The 19,344-nt window shown below is 35.2% G+C and overlaps 2 protein-coding genes across 2 annotated transcripts in view; one reads left to right on the forward strand and one right to left on the reverse strand.

The window, feature by feature from the left end:
* The window catches only part of LOC127635928 (trafficking protein particle complex subunit 13-like), a 30,523-nt gene extending 27,517 nt beyond the window's left edge, over window positions 1-3,006 (forward strand). The window contains exon 13 of the mRNA XM_052116230.1: window positions 1,991-3,006. Within this exon, the coding sequence (XP_051972190.1) occupies window positions 1,991-2,098 (108 nt within the window). The 3' untranslated portion in view covers window positions 2,099-3,006. The remainder of the gene's footprint in view (window positions 1-1,990) is intronic.
* A 1,112-nt stretch (window positions 3,007-4,118) lies between these two features.
* On the reverse strand, window positions 4,119-17,792 carry sgtb (small glutamine rich tetratricopeptide repeat co-chaperone beta). The gene is made up of 12 exons (XM_052116351.1): window positions 17,738-17,792; window positions 16,192-16,307; window positions 14,064-14,167; window positions 12,921-12,996; window positions 12,639-12,738; window positions 12,426-12,530; window positions 11,068-11,206; window positions 10,276-10,338; window positions 9,666-9,703; window positions 7,612-7,695; window positions 6,943-7,063; window positions 4,119-5,480 (listed from the first exon to the last, which is right to left on the reverse strand). Exons 2-11 carry the CDS (start codon window positions 16,289-16,291, stop codon window positions 6,952-6,954), a joined length of 921 nt encoding a protein of 306 aa, XP_051972311.1. The 5' UTR covers window positions 16,292-16,307; window positions 17,738-17,792; the 3' UTR covers window positions 4,119-5,480; window positions 6,943-6,951.
* Between the last annotated feature and the right edge of the window lie 1,552 nt (window positions 17,793-19,344).

A 19,344-nucleotide genomic window follows, 5' to 3' on the forward strand; every position in this document is an offset into this window, starting at 1 on the left:
TCCATGCTTCATTATCATTAGATCTTCTCATTGTCTTGCCTTCCCGGACATGTCTGCAGGTTGTTGCTTCTATCCTCCTGCGGCTCACCTCACGGTCTTGACTTGTCTTGTTGTCATTACTGGTCTTCTTGGTGCCCCTCCACAACAGTGGATTCAGTAGCACTGTGGTGCTCAACTGGGCTTACAATTATACAATGTTGTGCTGCAAACTATGAATTTTGGTTTTTCTAAATGTACAATAGGTGGAGTGGGACACTTTCTTTGTACGTGATATTTATTAATTTTCCTCCAAATAGTGTTCTGAACATCTTAAGTCATTTAGAATGGCATACGCACACAAATTTGAATTTGGCTCGCCCATGTTTAACATGCTTTGATGCAGCATTACGGTTCTGAGGACGGTTCACAGACTTTTATACATTACTTGCATATATCCAACAATTTGATAGTGCATTGCCATTCCTACTTTTGCTTAATATCACTTGCTCTGGCTTTTGTTTTCACTTCAGGTTTCCACTGACAACCTGGCTAGATGGCTCACTAACAGCAATTGGTCTTTGTCTCTTTTGCGGCGCCTGTTGTCGCATGATACTACATGAAATTGCAGGATTGGTTTCCTTTGTAGCGCATTCTCAAAGGTTGCATCTGTTTCGTGTGATGAGCTGTCTGTTGGGACCATATTATAAAAGTTTAGCTGCTGTGTAGCGAGTAGAGGACAGGCTTCCAGCTCTTACCTGCAGTACCCCAGTATACCATTATTCTAACTTGTTTTGTCTTATTTGTGAATGCTATGTTAAATAACAGCATTAACCAGAAGGCTATTAACTTACTAATGGAAGTCTAGTTATTTACAATGTTTTGAAATGTGTACATTTGTAGTTATGTTTGGTCATTTGCATCACAACATTTTTTAATAATCTCCACCCAGCCTTTTAAAATAGAAGCCACAGAATCATTGTAAAGAATGTCAATGTTCTAAATGAAAAATGATCTGCAGAGTTGTATTGTGTTGAACTCTTATTCTGATGGACGTGATTGAGGTAGGACTGATGAGCCAGGTTGACCAATCACGTTTTAGGTCCATCCACATGTGCAAATCAAATATTCAAGCGTGTATATTCGTTTTCTATCCATGAGCAATTACCATGAGAATTTGAGCTGATTTCTCTCTTTCCAATTTTTTAAACAAAACGAATAATCCAAAATATCATAAAATATCTCTTTTGAAATGGAAAAACTAAATTCAAAGTGTAATTTATATACATTTGTTTTCAATTTCAAAAATAAACAAATGCAACATACTAATTGTGTAACTGTACCTTTTTCACTTAAATATTCTTTTTTATTATTATTAAATTTACATTTAAAAAAAAATATAAATTCTTATTTTTATTCACTTTGAAATGACCAAAATTCTAATTATATTGAATATTTAAATTTTTACATGGGGTACTTGAATTATAATTTAATTTAGAAAATTCACTAAATTAAAATATTTTCAAATAAATATTACCAATATTCAGATTATATTCGAAAGTGAGCTAAATTCAAATTTGTTTCACTTTAAATAATTCTGAAATATGTACTAAAATTCTCACTGATATTTTTTTCACTTAAATATAATTCGAATTTAGAAAATTAACTAAAGATTAAAAAAAAAAAAAAACATTTAATGTTACCAGAATTAAAATTTTGTTATAATTTATTTTTTATTTTTTCACATAAATATAATTTTTTTAATTGAATTGTATTAAAATTTTGAAAACTCACTTCATTATATATATGGTTTTTTTTTTTATAATTTATTTATGAGCAAAATTAGATTTCTTTTCACTTATCCATCCCAGATAAGTGACACTTATCTGGGATGGATTGGGACACTTTATTAGAGACGTTTTAATAACTGAAATGTGAATGTTGTATAAATTAGTAGGTATAAGAATGGGAATATGGATTAAGATATATTTGTCTTGTCTGTTTTTTCTTTCAGAGCATATCAGGACGGAGAGTAACGGATACCTTCCTGAAAAGAACGTATGAATATGATGACATTGCACAGGTCTGTGTGGTGTGTCCTTACACAAGTCCAGAAAGCTGAAAACCATGTGAAACTTTGCACTTTGTATCTCAATGGACCAACTTCTCAAATCTGCCTGGACCTATTAATCACCTTTTGTTGTAATGGTAAAGGTGGTTGTTTTAAAATGTAATTTTTAAAGCCCGTAATCATGATTTTAAGTGTCTGTCAATGTGAATAAACACTTAAATAAAAAAATCAGGATTCTGTATTGTGATAAAACAGGTTTGCTACATCAAATTTGGCTTAGAAGGATACATCAAAGTTCTGAGACGTGCTTTGCCGCTGAATTATTTTAGATCTTATGCTACAGAACTGGCTCCACTTTAGTTAGAAGTTTATACAGAATCATTAAAGAATGGAAAGATTCCGCCAGCCATGACACAAGGACAGATCAGTCTGATTCTTAAAAAGGACAAAGATCCAAGTGAGTGTAAAAGTTACCGTCCAATTTCCCTGATCCAGTTTGGTGTAAAAATTGTCAAAAACCTTGGCTAACAGATTAAGTTATGACATCTCTTATACATACAGATCAGGTGGGGTTTATTCAAGGCCGTCGCTCTTCTGACAGCATTAGGCGTTTCATTAATATCATGTGGTCAGTGGCAAATTATCAGACTCTGGTCGCGGCCATCTTGCCACTTGATGCCAAAAAGGCGTTTGATATGGTAGAATGGGATTATCTTTTTAAGATGTTGGAAATATACAGGTTCGGGGAGTCTTTTATTGTATGGATTACGTTACTTTATAGACACCTGGTTGTTGCGGTACAAACAAATGGATTAATTTCAGATTATTTTACTCTGGATAGGGGCACCTGGCAGGGTTGCCCGCTTTCCCCATTATTGTTCTGTCTTGCCCTGGAACCATTAGCAGCCACGATAAGAAGAGAAGATAATTTTCCAGGGGTGATGGCGGGGGTTGTGGCACAATAAGGGCGGCTGTGGCTCAGTTGGTAGAGCGGGTCGGCCACTACAACTCCACATGCCGAAGTGTCCTTGGGCAAGACACTGAACCCCAAGTTGCTCCCAATGGCAGGCTATCTTACATACCTTACATAGCAGCTCTGCCGCCATTGGTGTATGAATGTGTGTGTGTATGGGTGAATAAGATGCCGTGTAAAGCGCTTTGAATACCATGAAGGCTTAAAAAGGCGCTATATAAGTGCAGAACATTTACATGAGCTTTTGCTTTACGCAGATTATATTTTTTATTTGTCTCTGACCCCACTAGATCTATGCCTTGCCTCCACAGAATTCATTTGTGAATTCCGAAGCTTTGGCTCTGACAGCGAACTGCCCAGTAATGGCTTTCTAGCTGCCCAAACAGGGCATTAAGCATTTGGGTATTTTATTCTCATTTTATATATTGGGTAATTTAAATCACACAAATTATAAGAGTTAATTTTGACCCTTTTAATAAAAGGGTTTGAGCTATGTGGACAGGTGGGCTTCATTACATTTATCGATGATTGGTAAGGTTAATGTTATTAAAATTAATTGTATTCCAAAATTCAACTACCTGCTACAATATCTCCCTGTAGGTTCCCCCCTCTCTTATTTCAAGCAATTTGATAGCATATCTAACACAGAGATGGGCAGGGTAGCGGCATTTGAAGGAATATCATATAGAAGGCTAGGCAATATGGATTTATTTAATACAAAATGGGGCAACTTTTTAGAAGGTTCTCGTGGAGGGAGATTTGTAGTTTTAAATGTATGATTTTTTAAATATATTTTCTTAAGTGTTTTCTCTTGTCTGTTTTAAAAAAAAATTGCATTTGTGTGTGTGTGTATACTTTAATTTTGTGTGGAGGGGAGGAGGGTTCATGTGGAGGGACATATAATTTGATTCTGTGTTTATGTTGTATTTCTTCAATCATGTTTTTTATCAATAAAATATATATATATATATATATATATATATATATATATATATATATATATGAAAGAAAAGTTCTGAGACGCACAATAAATTTTTTTAATGGATAGGGAAAAAAGCACACCGATATCTAGTAACAAATAATTTCAAGACACATTTATTGACATTTTTTATGACAAAACATTATACTGCTCTGTGATTTACAAGCATCATTTATCTGACCGCAAATATCAGACTATAGAGCATGCAAAAGAATATGCAAAATATGCCAATTACAGCGACATTATTTAATAGTCATTACTGATGAATAAAGTAAAACAGGACTGGTGAAGCAGCCGATATAGTGATTATTTATTGCACATAGATGTCTCTTGTTCCTAAAACGAACAGAATATGTATTACGAAAACCAGATAATGTGTTAAAAAGATAGTTTACCTCATCATTTATTCACACTAATGTCGTTCTCCTTTTGTGTTCCACGAAAGAAAAATCCATACAGATTAGGAACAACAGTGGGAGTAAATGAAGATCGTATTTTTTGGGTGAACTATCCCTTTACATCTCCTTGGACATCAATGACCATAGCCCCGCTTCTAAAGTTAATAGGCACAACATTATGACTGGTCATTTGTGAAGTAAACTCAACTCTGATGTGTCACTAGCTATGTTTCCATCAATGTTTTTTTATGCGCATTTTGGGATATTGCATTAAAACTGCTGGATGGAAACACCAATATGCGAATAAATCTCCAAAATGCGCATAAATTTAAACGCTCGCTTGTGGTGGATACATTTTTAATTTGATATGAAGAAATGCACATAAACTATGATAGAAACACATTTACTGAATAAATTCCTATTGTGACTGAATAATGAATTCATAATTGGACTAACCAGCGGACCAATCATTGCATCTGAAAATCCAAAGCCTACAGAGTGGAAAACAAACTTAAACTGTATGAAACAGAAGGTTTATTGACACTTTTGAAAAATATCTTCTAGATATATAGGTATAGTCATAAGGATGAATGAACACACACATATATATATATATATATAGTGCTCCCAGAAGTGTGTGACGTGATGACGCTCCCAAACACGAGAAAAAGTTCTTTACAGTGTTTTGTCTGCTTGCTCTAAAGCGCCAGTATTTTATTAATAAAACACTCACAGTGGCTACAATTTCATCCTTTTGAACACCCTTGGATGGAAACGCACATTGTTTTTGCGATCATATGTTTTTTCGCATAAATTAAATTCGCAACTTGGATGGAAACATAGCTACTGCAGCTACATTTATAAAAGAACAGTTTACTGAAACATCTACACAGACAAACACAAAGAAACCTCAGTCAGGTGTTAAGATAATTTTCTCGGTATAAGTTGATTGTTAATGTGTTTTTCCTTTTCCTCCCTGATGCATCTATATAAAGTGCCACATTGCCCATCTGGGATTCTGCTGAACTGAAGACAACTCTTCCCTTCTGCCAGCCATCCCTTGCTTCTTGACCCTAATAAAACCTGCAAAGAGAGATTTATAGTTTTCATTTTATAAGGAATATCCTTAAATATTTGCAGGATAACACAATGGGCATTTTTTATTGGACAGTGGTAAGAGGACAGGTAATAATAGGAGAGGATGGGTTTAGAAATGTATTTATCATCAGGACTAGGGTTGGGAATCTGACACTGGTTCTATTTAGAAATAGTTCCATAAAAAAAAGAAAAATGTGTACAGATTGCGAAATTCCGGGGACATTTTTATGAATCTGTGGGTGCGGATTGCAGAATTACAGGGTACGTTTGTGTGAATCTGTGGGCGCGGATTGCACAATTACGGGGTACGTTGCGTGAATCTGTAGGCGCAGACTGCACAATTCCGGGGTACCTTTGTGTGAATCTGTGGGCGCGGACTGCACAATTCCGGGGTACGTTTGTGTGAATCTGTGGGCGCGGATTGCACAATTACGGGGTACGTTGTGTGAATCTGTGGGCGCGGATTGCACAATTACGGGGTACGTTGTGTGAATCTGTGGGCGCGGATTGCAGAATTACGGGGTGCGTTTGTGTGAATCTGTGGGCGCGGATTGCAGAATTCCGGGGTGCGTTTGTGTGAATCTGTGGGCGCGGATTGCAGAATTCCGGGGTGCGTTTGTGTGAATCTGTGGGCGCGGATTGCAGAATTCCGGGGTGCGTTTGTGTGAATCTGTGGGCGCGGATTGCAGAATTCCGGGGTACGTTTGTGTGAATCTGTGGGCGCGGATTGCAGAATTCCGGGGTGCGTTTGTGTGAATCTGTGGGCGCGGATTGCAGAATTCCAGGGTGCGTTTGTGTGAATCTGTGGGCGCGGATTGCACAATTACGGGGTACGTTGTGTGAATCTGTGGGCGCGGATTGCAGAATTCCGGGGTACGTTTGTGTGAATCTGTGGGCGCGGACTGCAGAATTACGGGGTACGTTTGTGTGAATCTGTGGGCGCGGATTGCAGAATTACGGGGTACGTTTGTGTGAATCTGTGGGCGCGGATTGCAGAATTACGGGGTACGTTTGTGTGAATCTGTGGGCGCGGATTGCAGAATTCCAGGGTACGTTTGTGTGAATCTGTGGGCGCGGATTGCAGAATTACGGGGTACAAGGCTTGAAATATCTTACTTTGCTTGTAATGAGTCTATATAATATATTAGTTTCACCTTTTAAGTTGAATTACTGAAATTAATGAACTTTTGCACGATATTCTAATTTTTCGAGTTTCACCTGTATCATGAAAGAAAGTCTGGTTGCTGCAAAATATTGTTCTATTGCTTTGTCTTCACTGATTGTACACAACAATGAACATACTGCATGTCCATTGTTGTGCGATTCACAAACGATTGGAATTGGAATTGTTAAATTCCCATTTCTAATTAGGACTGCACTGAGTTGGATGCAAGTAACCACTGGATGTGCAGTGATTTTAAACAGGACGTGTGTGTTTGAGTCAGACCTGCTGGGATCAGGAGTGTTCTTCTGCACTGCCGCTGAATGAGCGACTCCGTATGTGATTCCTCAGCTGCTCGATCAGTTCTGGGTTCTGCTGCTGGATCTGCTGAGCAAACTGCTGCCCGCTGGAAGAAAGAAACACATCTCACAATCTGCTTTATATAGCATGTCAGTGTGTGCTAGAGGTTACATGCCATGCCACAACATGTAAAGCTGTCAGTACGTTACTTAAATGTTAATGGAATTGTTCAGGTTTAATGCAAGTTAAGCTCAATCCACAGCATTTGTGGCATGATGTTGACAATATTACTGTTGTCATAACAATGAAACCCTGTTATACCGGTATTGGATAAAACTTTACCAAGATAAATATATTAAGTGATTTTATCACACCACAATCATGCTAACGTGTATAAGGTTTACATCAAGTGGGCTTACGTTTGAAACTATATGAAACTGTGTTTTAAGGTTTATGGACAGGCCCTAAAGTGCCTTACTGTAACCACTTTTTTTTATAAACAAAGAGTCGAGTTGAAATTCTTAATTATGCCACATATGCTGTTGATAGAGCTTAACTTTTATCCGTATTGAACCCGAATAATTAATACTAAAGTGCTTGAGTATAAAAAGCTTCCAGTGGGTCTTTAAAATGAGGAACAGGATGCAGTCTTACGCTTCAATGAGACTGGATATGTCAGATAATCCTCCAACTCCGGCTGCAGGCCCCCTGACTGCATTTGACATCATGCCTGACATGCTGGTTTAGCACAGAATGGGGCTCAGATTTGTAATTTAGTCAAAAACACTTCATGACACAGTATTTATATATATATATAGTTCGACCTAGCCAAATGATACTGTAATATTTATATTAGAACACGTTAAAATTAGGGCTGTTGATTTAATGCATTAATTGAGTGATAATTATATATTTTCTAAATTATGCGTGAACAGTTTTTTACACAATCGTGTCCCCAAACCGTGAGCAATTCAAGCTTGAAATAGAACCTGTTTTTAGCAGGGACCAGAAAGTGAAACTCCAGCTGTATATACACTCTTCACTTGACACCAGTGACAGCAAAAGATGAGAACGCATTTTTGTGTTCAAAAACAGCAGGATGGAGCGCAATTCTGAATAATGAAGTTATTATTCTGAAGTGTTATTGCCCTGTTTCATGTGACGTCACTGTATGACCGCGCTGCCATGTTTGTGACCAGTATTCAATATACCTTAAATGTGCTGCGCTGTGGACGGGACAAAAACCTTCTTCAAGGTTTAAAAGCAGCTCTTACATACATACAGATGGGATCAGACCAGAAAACAACACAAAAACATTTGTAGCTTCTGAAAGATAGATGTTTATGGTGATGTACTCATGTAGCGTGTGTGTTCTTGTCGGACTCGCTAGCATACTGAGATCAATCATGGATAAAATATTTTTAAATATCCGCAAAAATTACATTAGCCGATATTCGTGCTGTCTTCAGACATGTATGAACCTTTCCTGGGACTGGGCATGGACCAAAAGCTATTTTTGATGTTTTTCTTGATATCGTTTCTCAGGTATTTTTATATTCACCGCCATTGTTTCCTCTTGTTGATGGTCACAAATATGACGGCCGTGGGGAAAAGTGACGTCACAGTAAAAGGTCAATATTATTATTATAATTTTTTTTATTATTATTTTTATTTTATTTTTTTCTTCCCGATTTGGAAAGCCCAATTCCCAATGCGCACTAAGTCCTCATGGTGGCGTAGTGCGCCTCAATCCCGGTTATTTGAGGGCCTTTCTCAACAAATATTTACATCTGCGATTAATTGCGATTAATTTGATTAATTAATTAAATGAGTGAATTTTAATCGATTGACAGTCCTAGTTTAAATTTAAATAAACATTTAAATTAAGGCTGTCAATTTAACACTTTTTTTCATTGTGAATAATAGCAAACAATGCAATTAATCATGACATGTAAATTATGAGACGCATCTCGAGACGCATTTTTCAAACTATATTAATTTGACAAAGCATCTTATAAATGGAGCGTTTATCCTCGAGTCGTGTTGTTAGTCTTAAAAATAAATCTCTCAAAAAGTTGTTTTTTTGTCTTTTTAAAAATAAACAGTTCATTTGTTATGAACAAAATAACAGCCTAAACACGTTTTAAAAATATTTTTTTGTAATACAACTGCTACAGTTGAAATGAAATATTATGTTACAGTTTACTGCGATAAATGTTAGTAAGGATGTTGAATTTGCATTCCAAATGAGAAACATATTTAGCGCTTATAAAGTGGCAAAAGCAAGATAAATATCACAAAATTTGCTTTGGTAAAAAAAACCTGTATTTAACATTTTGATTATTAGATGTTGAATTACCAATATTTGGGTACCTTTCTCAGCAAACATTGATATATGCAATTAATTGCACTTAATTGGTTTGATTAATCGGCATCTCATGTAATTAATTCAATTGCAAAATGTTATCAATTGACAGCACTAAATTACATATATCTGTGGAGCGGATGGAGGGCGGGGCCAGGCTGGAATGACGCGTGCCCCATCAGGCTGATTGGGGACCGAGTGCGCGTCGTTCCAGCCTGGCCCTGCCCTCCTCCGCTCCACAAAATTACATAAACATTTAAAATGTGTTTAAATACATATTAGTTTACTAAAACAAGGTATAACTTGTTAGGTATGCCACAAACATGAATATAAATATACTTACAGTTGTTGCACTTGCTGGTTTTGCATCACACTTGCAGCCTATAGTGCAAAAGAGGCAAAAATAAAGTATTTGAAGGGATGTCAAGACCAAAGTTAAAACCTCTGCAGTAGCTCAAGGCTACAGGCTTGATATGTCTCTAATTCACTTCCTGTTTGAATAGGACATACATCAACACAGGAAAAAAAAAACTGCATTGTTAAAAACAGTTTTGGTCTTTAAGCAACATAATACATGACTTGAGTCAAATCCCTTTGGCTCCGGCTTGAGTTCTTCTTGTACTGAACGTGTAACAATCTCTAAACCAAAACAAAGCATTCGTACCCTGCCTATATGCCTAAGTTGAATGCTTGTCCTCTTTTAAAGAGCTAAAATCGTGTGTGCATTCCTTTTATGAATGTGTCCCAATTCTTTGACCTTTTTCTATAATGCAATGGTGTGCTACACTACGCTCTCACCCTCAGGCTCACTGTGTGAGTGTAATTCAAATGACTGCAGTATAGCACTGGCATGGGCTGCATTCCAGACAGATGAAAAGGGGTCAGAGGGTCAATTTGTGAGCTATTTCATAAATACAATAACAGAGCAATGTAAAACATCCACTTGAGCTTACCATGCTAATGAATGCAGGGTTATTAATGAGGCTGGCCATGTCAAACCCCAGTCCTGCGGCCGTCTGTCAGAACACAAGTCAAACTAATGTTAGGAAATATAACTTTACGGAGTCATATAATTGGCTACTGCTTGTATTTAATTACTCAGCTGGTATACTCAATATACAGTGGTACTCAAAAGACTGAAATTCAGTTTAAAGTTTAAAGGTGCTGTAAGTGTTTTTCTTTTTTCATGGAAAAATATGCAAATAAAATTCCCACTCCCTTAAAGATATTAATGAAATAAGTGTCTTGCGATATCTCACAGGAAGATATGTGATATCTCTATGACAGCTGTAGACTTTGTAAACAGCAAACAAAAATGTGTCCGCGGACATTGGCGCTTTTCACCTGTCAATCATTTTGCTCGTTCTCATAGTGTTGTATTTGAAGCGGATCATTGAGGCTATTATTCATAATGTTTGTCAGTTGAGGGAACTATTGTGCCACTGTTGAATCTGACAGCCAAAGGAACAAACAATGCTGCTCTTTTGTTGTTTTGGTCTCAAAATTATATTTGGAGGGCAGGGTTTTGGAATGAGGGGGAGTGGCTAATTCAGCAGCTCAGGCAATTGAAAGCTTCAGAACCCTAAAATCGCTTACAGCACTTTTCATTTAGATCTGAAAATAAACATGAAATATTTATTTTATGACAATTTGGAATTGTAAATTTGGTCATAGTGAACTAAATTAGATTAAACTTCGTTATAGGATGTATAAATCTCAAATAAATAATCTGTGATTCTACTTACAGGGCTGGATGCTTCTTTTTGTTTTTGCTCCGCAATCTTCAGGTTTGATTTGTAGGTGTCGTTTTCAGGATCTAACACCAGTGCTTTTTTAAAATAAGATATCGCCTCTGGATACTTGCTCATAGAAGTAAGTGCCAATCTACAATCACAAAGATAACAAAGTATAGCAATTTTGTAAATTAATAAAACATTTAGATTAAATTAATCAATTTACAAACAAGCATCATGATAACACTTTACAACAGGGTTCTATTGGTAAACAATACTTAATGCGTTTATTAATCTTGGTACATGTTCATTTATAAAAATATGATTGTTCATTGTTTATTCATTTTAGTTCATAATGGATTAACAAATGTTAACAAATCCAACTTTTAATGTGAATCTACATATATATATATATATTGTTCGTTGTTTGATCATACTACAGTAGTTCATAAGGCATTAACTAATTTTTACAAATTCAATGTTTGATGTAAAAAATGTATTAGTATAAGTATGTAGAAATGAACATTACCAGGATTAATACATGCTGTAGAAGTATTATTCATTGTTAATTCATGTTAACTAATGTTGACAAATACAACCCTAATGTAAAGTGTTACCAGCACCATCAATACTGTTGTATAATTTAGTAAACTAACTTTATCACACACTGTGAGATTAAAGAACTAACTGAACTAATAAGAATAAACAGTGACTAAATAAATTCATGGTAAAATACAACTGGCTGTTATAAGGAATGTTCTGAGTTCAAATTGACAGCATCTGTAACAAAAACAAAACGGACAAACAAACAGCACTTACAGTAATGTACTTACAATGGAAGTCTATGGGGCAAAACATTCTGGGGGGTTTAAAAGCAGAAATTTAACGCATGATTTTGTTAAATCACTTCCATCCAAAACATTTTTATTTGAGCTGTAAAGTTTACAGAACAAATTATTTTTGGTAGCATTGGGACTATTTGTTCTAGGTGGATGAACTTCTACTTATATGTTACTAATGTAATTCCTGTGGGTGGATGTAAACAGATTTATAGACTGTAAAATTTGAATATAAATTTGCACAAGCAAATTAAAGTATTAAGAGATTTTATCAAACTAATCTTGTGTTAACACGTATAATGTTTAAGTCTTTGGTATACTTTCAAAGAATTTGTATATTCATTTTTATTCCAGTGCAATGTTTTGCCCCATAGACTTCTATTATATTTTACAGACTGATGGACAGTCCAAATTATTTTCTGTTGTAACTGACAACATGCGGTCCATAGATCTTATATTGTACCCAGAGCATCCCCTCATGTTACTAATGCTGGTAAAATGGCATATATCATAATAATTGCATCAACTAACCCCATTCTGCCATAAGCTTTACTGTATGAGGAATCAATTGCAATCGCTCGTTCACAATCGACTGTCGCCTCTGTGTAGTTTCCAATTTTGCTGTGTGCTGCAGCTCTGAGAGTAAAAACACAGCAGCTAACATCAAATCTGACACTTGTCATTAATATACTTCCACAATCAAACTACTAAACATCTATCTATATAGCATATTCTCACTGTTACCTGTTACAGTAATAAACAGCATTTCTTTGGTCCAACTCAATAGCTTTTGTATAACAGTCCACAGCACTGCTATAATTCTCTTCTTTCATGTGGTTATTTCCTGACAAAGAAACACAGAAACATTTGAGCACACAGGGAAACTGTCATAGAGCATTCTGAATAGATGCATCAATTATTTAGCCTCTTTTTATTTGCATGATCACAAACGATGATAAATCATATTTAGTTATACATAATGCATCCTGTACAAAAATGTAAACATAATAGTGAAGTTTGACATGCCTTCATTTTTAAGCTGTTCAGCTCTCTCAATGTCCTCTGGGGATGGAGGCGATTCAGGTAATGTAACAATATCATTCTGCAAATAACAATTAGACAAGAAACATTAGGAAAGTCTCTCTATTGTAAAATCTTGTTTAAAGCAGACATGTGTAAATGTTTTCGACGTTAAAATACTTCCTTGTAACCCTGCCTAATCATCCAAAATCCACCAAAAACTTTGTAGTGCTATAAAAACATTGATTTGCTTGCTTAAGCGTCCTGAACCAGCCAGACACAGCAACATTGGCTCAACCAATGCCGTGAGTTTGGGGCGGGACTATCTGTTTAACCAACCAATAGCAGATGGAGGATGTGTTCGGGACCAGTGTTGGGTGTAATCTGATCACAAAGTAATTAATTACTAATTACTATTTTTAGTCATAAAGTTAGGTAATGCAGTAGAAATCAGATTACAGTTACTGACTATTAATTAAGTTCATTACTTAAATTACAGGCACAGTGATGTACATACTGAATAATGTACATTAAGATAAAAACAAGCTGACTTTCATAAACAGAATGGGTTTTTGTTTGCGGTACTAAGGGTTCATGAACTGCAACTATTTGTATTTAAGCATATCATTTTCATGGGTGTGTATCAGCTGCACACATGCTGGTGTTTGCCAGTTGATTAGCGCCAGCAACACGCTGAATTGAGCAACTGCAGTGACTGAAAAGAAGCTCTTATCTCACTGGTCAATCAGTTTTCATTGGAACACTTTCCATAAAAAAAAAACTATGAATTGTCAGCAAACGATTTGTCAGATCTGATGTGCATAGCGCCACAGGAATGCATTCTTACCATACAAAAGTTCAATCAAAATAAACATTCGTACATAAAAAAGTACTTACTTTAATTACTCAAGTAATTAGTACCATGATTGAGTTTTTATTCAGTAATCTGTAAAGTAATCCAATTACATTTTATCAATTGGGATTATTTTTTTTAGTAATTTACCCAACACTATTTGGGACATTGGTTTGAAAACAATCATTATTTTTGGAATTTAGAAATTACCCACATCAGCTTTAATCCATACTGAATAATAACAATGGATATTGTTTTAATAATATCAGGAAACAGGTCGAAATGTAATATTGTACTTTGAGAAGGGAATTGAGGAATATCTCTCTCAGTGGCTGGGGGCCGTCAAGATGGAAGTCACTCGAGCTGAACTTGAATGTGGTCTCCAGACACTGTATAGCAACTGTAAATAGAAGAATGATTTACACATTTTTATTTTGTACAAATGTGAACAAGTAGGGCTCTACAATAAGTAAGGCCCAGTGGCTCAGGCCAGCTGATGGATTGCTTATAAAAAAATAATAATAATTATATATATATATATATATACTCTGACTCGTATAAAAATGCTAGCTAGTTGCAAAAACATTTTTTCTTTGTATTAATATTTTTTTAAATAAATGTATATATTTTTAATTCATATTAGTATTTAATACGAGTTATTTATCAAAATAACACATTTTAAAATAATATAATAACTGTATGTATAATTTAATGAATAATTGATTTATTTTTTGTTGTGGACCCATTAAAAAATATTAGCAGGGAAAATAAAAGTCTTAACTAATGGCAAAAGACAACCTTATTGTTGAGCCCTGATGATGCAAACTATTTAAATAAACAAAAGAACATATATTTTTAAATAATAAAAACAAGGGCTGTCCATTTAACATTAATTTAATGTGATTAATTATATAAAATAATATGTAAAAAAAAAAAAAATTTAACACAACTGATCATGCCCCGTCTGACCTGTAGGTAAATTGCCTAATAAGGAATATTCCACCATTGCAGCAATTAAAATTGAATGTAACAATTTGATGCAGCAGGGGGCAGACAGTGCTTCAGTTGTACAGGCAACATGCCTCATCAAATCAATGAGCAAGCAAACATCATTCATCAGACCTGCTTTTGTGCTCAAAGACAGCTGGATGGAGCACAACAGAATGCAGGGATCTCTGAGACATGTTTTTCAAAATGTCAAACTGCGTTTATCTTGACACAGCAGCCTAAAAACACAGTGCTAGAGGTGCTGAAAAATAGTGATATGTGCTGCATCCAAAGTGAGATGCTCCAAAAAGCATCCATCTAACACATGAGTACATAGACCAACAATTAAAAACAGAGCACAGGGAAGTTGGCCAATTATAAGATTATGTTCAATGATATGGAAATAACACAATATTTCTGTTATGTATGACCTTGTCTTGTTTTACCGTTGCCCCTTTGTTTTCCATTTTTTGTCCCTTTGTTATTCCATAGTTTTCACTTTTGTCCCTTTTGTAGCTCCACAGTCTTGTTTTCCCTCGTGTTCACTGTTCATTGTTTTCACCTGCCCTTGTTAATTTGTCTTTTGGTTTCTGTTAATTACCTTGTCATCTAGTTTGTGTTCTGTTTGTTCATTGGCCCCTTTGTCCCATGTTTTTGTATTTATATCCTGGTTTTTGGTTCAGTCCTTGTCTGTCGTTGAATGTTTGTGAGTGTAGTTAGCCTGGTCTGTGTTCCCTGCCCGAGTTCTCTATTCATGTTTATTTCCCCACTGAGGGTTTTCCTTTGTGTTTTGTTAATAATAAAGAAAGCTGCATTTGGATCCTCAACCTTCGTCTGCCTTCATTGTCTGCATTTCGTGACAATTTCAGCCACATTTTGTATTGACTAAAGGCTTAAATTTTCTGTTGCCACAATATAATGTATTTGAATTATAATATTTACAAAATATTATATTCATAAAGTTTGAATTATATTCTATATTACCTTTATTTGGTGGTCCTCTGTAAATATTGCTACGCGATTAATTGCGATTAATTTCTGAGCACATTATGTAGGCTAATCAATTTCAACCAAAATTGTAATCGATTGACAGCCCTAATAAAAGCTTTTGTGTGTGTGTGTGTGGGGTCAACTGAAATTGTTTTTTCAATGTCTGATGTGATACTGCTATCAGTAGAAAGGTAGCCGATGGCTATAATACCGATATACTATATATAATGCAATTTAATGACAGCAAATGAGATTACTGGCAAAATTATTATATGAATAATGCAGATAATCTCAAAATCAAGTAATCAGGCAAATAATAATCTCACTATAATGGTGAGATTCAGAAAGTCCTTTTTTACCTGTCAGTGAGTGACCGGAATTTAAACAGCGTGTCCTGAGGCAAAAAGGCTTGTGACTTTAAATGTTTGAAACATAAGTCTGACCTACCTTCCAGGCTCTCCTGTTCACCTGAATTCAGCGAGCCACTGTGCGTCTGATCTCTGAGGAACTGCACAATAGAATATGCCAAGCGCTTTTCCACTGCCATTTTGTCAGGGAAAATCCTGGAAAATGTTTGAAATCGTTTGAAAAAGGATCTTTTCAATAGAATTTGTGAATTTTCTAGAATTAGAGAAGTTAAAAGACATATATATACACAGGGTTAGGGAGTAACAGAATACATGTAACAGGAATACGTATTTAAAATACAAAATATAGGTAACTGTATTCCTCTACAGTTACAATTTAAATCATTGGTATTTAGAATGCAATTACATTAAAAATGTATTTTGATTACTGAAGAGATGTGATCCAAAGTGCATTTGAACAGCAGTGAAACACTTTCTTATAATGTGTTACATTCATACGAGCAGACAGAGGAGAAAGAATGAAGTAAGTTTGGAGCAGATGAAATAGAAATAAACCTTGTATAAATTGTCAGTTTTATGCTAAGCTAAAATGCTATTTCTAGCCATTTTACATGTTACCAGACACGATCATATTTTTTTATCAAGAAAATTCACGTTAGATCATAATTAAATAAAAATGTAGTAAGACCTTTGATATTGAGTTAAAAACATTATTTTTGATAATAATTTTTGTATTGTTTTCCTGTAAAAATATCTAAAAATACTTTTATAGAAAATAAAATACTCAATTTGATCAATCTTGTTTTAGAAACAACACAGCATAAGATATTTAGGTTTTTCTTGTGTGTGTGTGTGTGTGTGTGTGTGTGTGTATGTGTGTGTGTGTGTGTGTTGGTCCCTATTTTGGAGTTCCTGGGAAGGTTTTTGCTTTTCCAAGAGTCATGAAATAACAACAAAACTCTGATATGACACTGATCTGTCACTCTTGAGCTGCTCTGAGCATTAGACACACAACTTTAAACTTACATGCCACACACACTATTTTAGATGTATTCTTTTTATTATTGTTATTATTATTTTTTTTATAAATAATATAATTAATTATGCTGCATGCTATTGCAGGGGTTAATTACATAACATTCTTCTCGGATGTATTTTGACGAGCTTCATATGGCTGTGCTCTTCTGAAATATTAAACTGTAGTTCTGATCCTATTTCACATCACAGAACAGTTTTATGCAACTACAGGTAATAGACATTGCATGACAAACCCCGTAACGCATATGATGCATTTATGATGTAATGCTGACAAGGGAATCCGAAATTCATCCTGGACTATATATCAGTCCTTCTAATGTATAGTCAACAATACAATGCCTATTAACTCTAGATTAGCAGAAGTCAATGCTACACAAATTGGTCCAATACACATGATCATGTTTACACCGGTTTACACGGATGAGAATGCAGGCGGCTGTGCAATGGCTAAAAACATTCGCAGTTTAATTAGGGACAAATGGGGAAACAGTTTAAAACGATAGTCTATCATTCATGACCTCGCTACACACATCCAGCGGCAAATGTTAATAACATAGAAGATGCAGTGCGCGCCCCCGCCCACCTACCTGGAGAAGGTGCCAGTAGTAGCGTCCGTCTCAGCCACAGCGTCATGAACACTCGTGCGAGATTGATGCGCAGCACTGCGCACGCGCCGTTTCGGCGGAAGCGTTTGAATGAACTTACGAACCCTGCTATGATTCAATTTAAACAATTATTTTTTTTAATATGATAAATAATATCACATATAATTTTTTTTTATCTTCTATGTTTGAAGATTTGAACTGGTGACTAGCTTGGAGAATTGCTCATAAATAATGTGTCAATATTTAAATAAATTATGTTTAATATAAAACGAAGAAAACAATACAGAATTTTGCCTGTGATACATGTACTAGAACGTTTGAAGTTTTTTCGAAATACAATAAAAAAAACACTGAACATTTCGTAAAATGAATAAATAAATGTCATTTTCAAACTTTGTATATATAAAGACATATTGCAATGGCCATGGCATGAGATAGAAAAGACATATATTACATAAGTATTACTATTATTATTCAAGTTTTATTATACAGTTATTATGCATGTGTCTTTTGCTATAGTGTTTTGTATAACAACAATGTTAAATGGATATTTGTTAAATTGGATTATTTTTTTTTTATTAATTTTTTAAAAATAATTTAACTTTATATAGTGTGATACATGATTCCATTTTTTGAACTTTTCTCCCTTCAGGTTGCCTTGCATAGTGTGACCAGGTGTTTGCTATTTGATTAATTAACTGCTACTTAAAATGTACCTGTGACTTTGTTTGTTACACACACCCTAACGAAGGCTTAAGCCGCAACGCGTAGGTGTATCTGTCACCAATTTTACTGCTAAAAGCCATGATTTAATAAAGGCTTTTTAACTTTTTTCTACACAATTCGAGTGCCTTGGAATATTTTATTTTAATGTTAAATGGATAGTTCACCCAAAATTGCAATTTCTCTCATCATTTACTCACCCTCATGCCATTCCAGATATGTCGTTCTTTCTTCTGCTGAACACAAATTAAGATTTTCAGAAGAATATTAGTAATGGTGAGTAGTATGGTGGTATGCAATTCCAAACTCCATGATTAAAGTTACATTCAGTAATTTGTTTTTAATTTGTCATCTTGGACTTACACTGACTATAATTAGAATAATTCAAATGTAATAGTTTTTTGACCAATGAAGAAATTAACATTCAGCCATGAATTATCTTAATCCATTAGTGAAAGTGTCCAACAATAGTGTGATTATAATAGTGTGGTTACTGAGATTAAACGAGTAGTACGGTTATCTGATCCTGACATGGCAGCCCCATGAGGAGACCCTCTGCATGTATTATAGAACTGTAGGGTACTCACGTTGGGTAACACCTTGGGCGTGGCTAATCCTGGAAGCACCGATAACACCCAGTCTGTCAGTTGATAGACCAATCACAGCAGTGATGAGGGAGTCCCACCTCCCTATATAAACCCCTGTCATAGGTGCCTACTTCATTGTCCGCATATATCTTCTCCATGCAATTGCAAGGAGGTAAGTGTGGTGAGATACCTCACTCCAAGTGTGATAAGATACCCTGTTATCAGAGATCAGGGTTTACGTGAGTAACCTAAAGCTTTCTTTTTAACCATCATTCGGTA

Source organism: Xyrauchen texanus, chromosome 43, assembly GCF_025860055.1.
Source record: "Xyrauchen texanus isolate HMW12.3.18 chromosome 43, RBS_HiC_50CHRs, whole genome shotgun sequence".
Taxonomy (NCBI): domain Eukaryota; kingdom Metazoa; phylum Chordata; class Actinopteri; order Cypriniformes; family Catostomidae; genus Xyrauchen; species Xyrauchen texanus.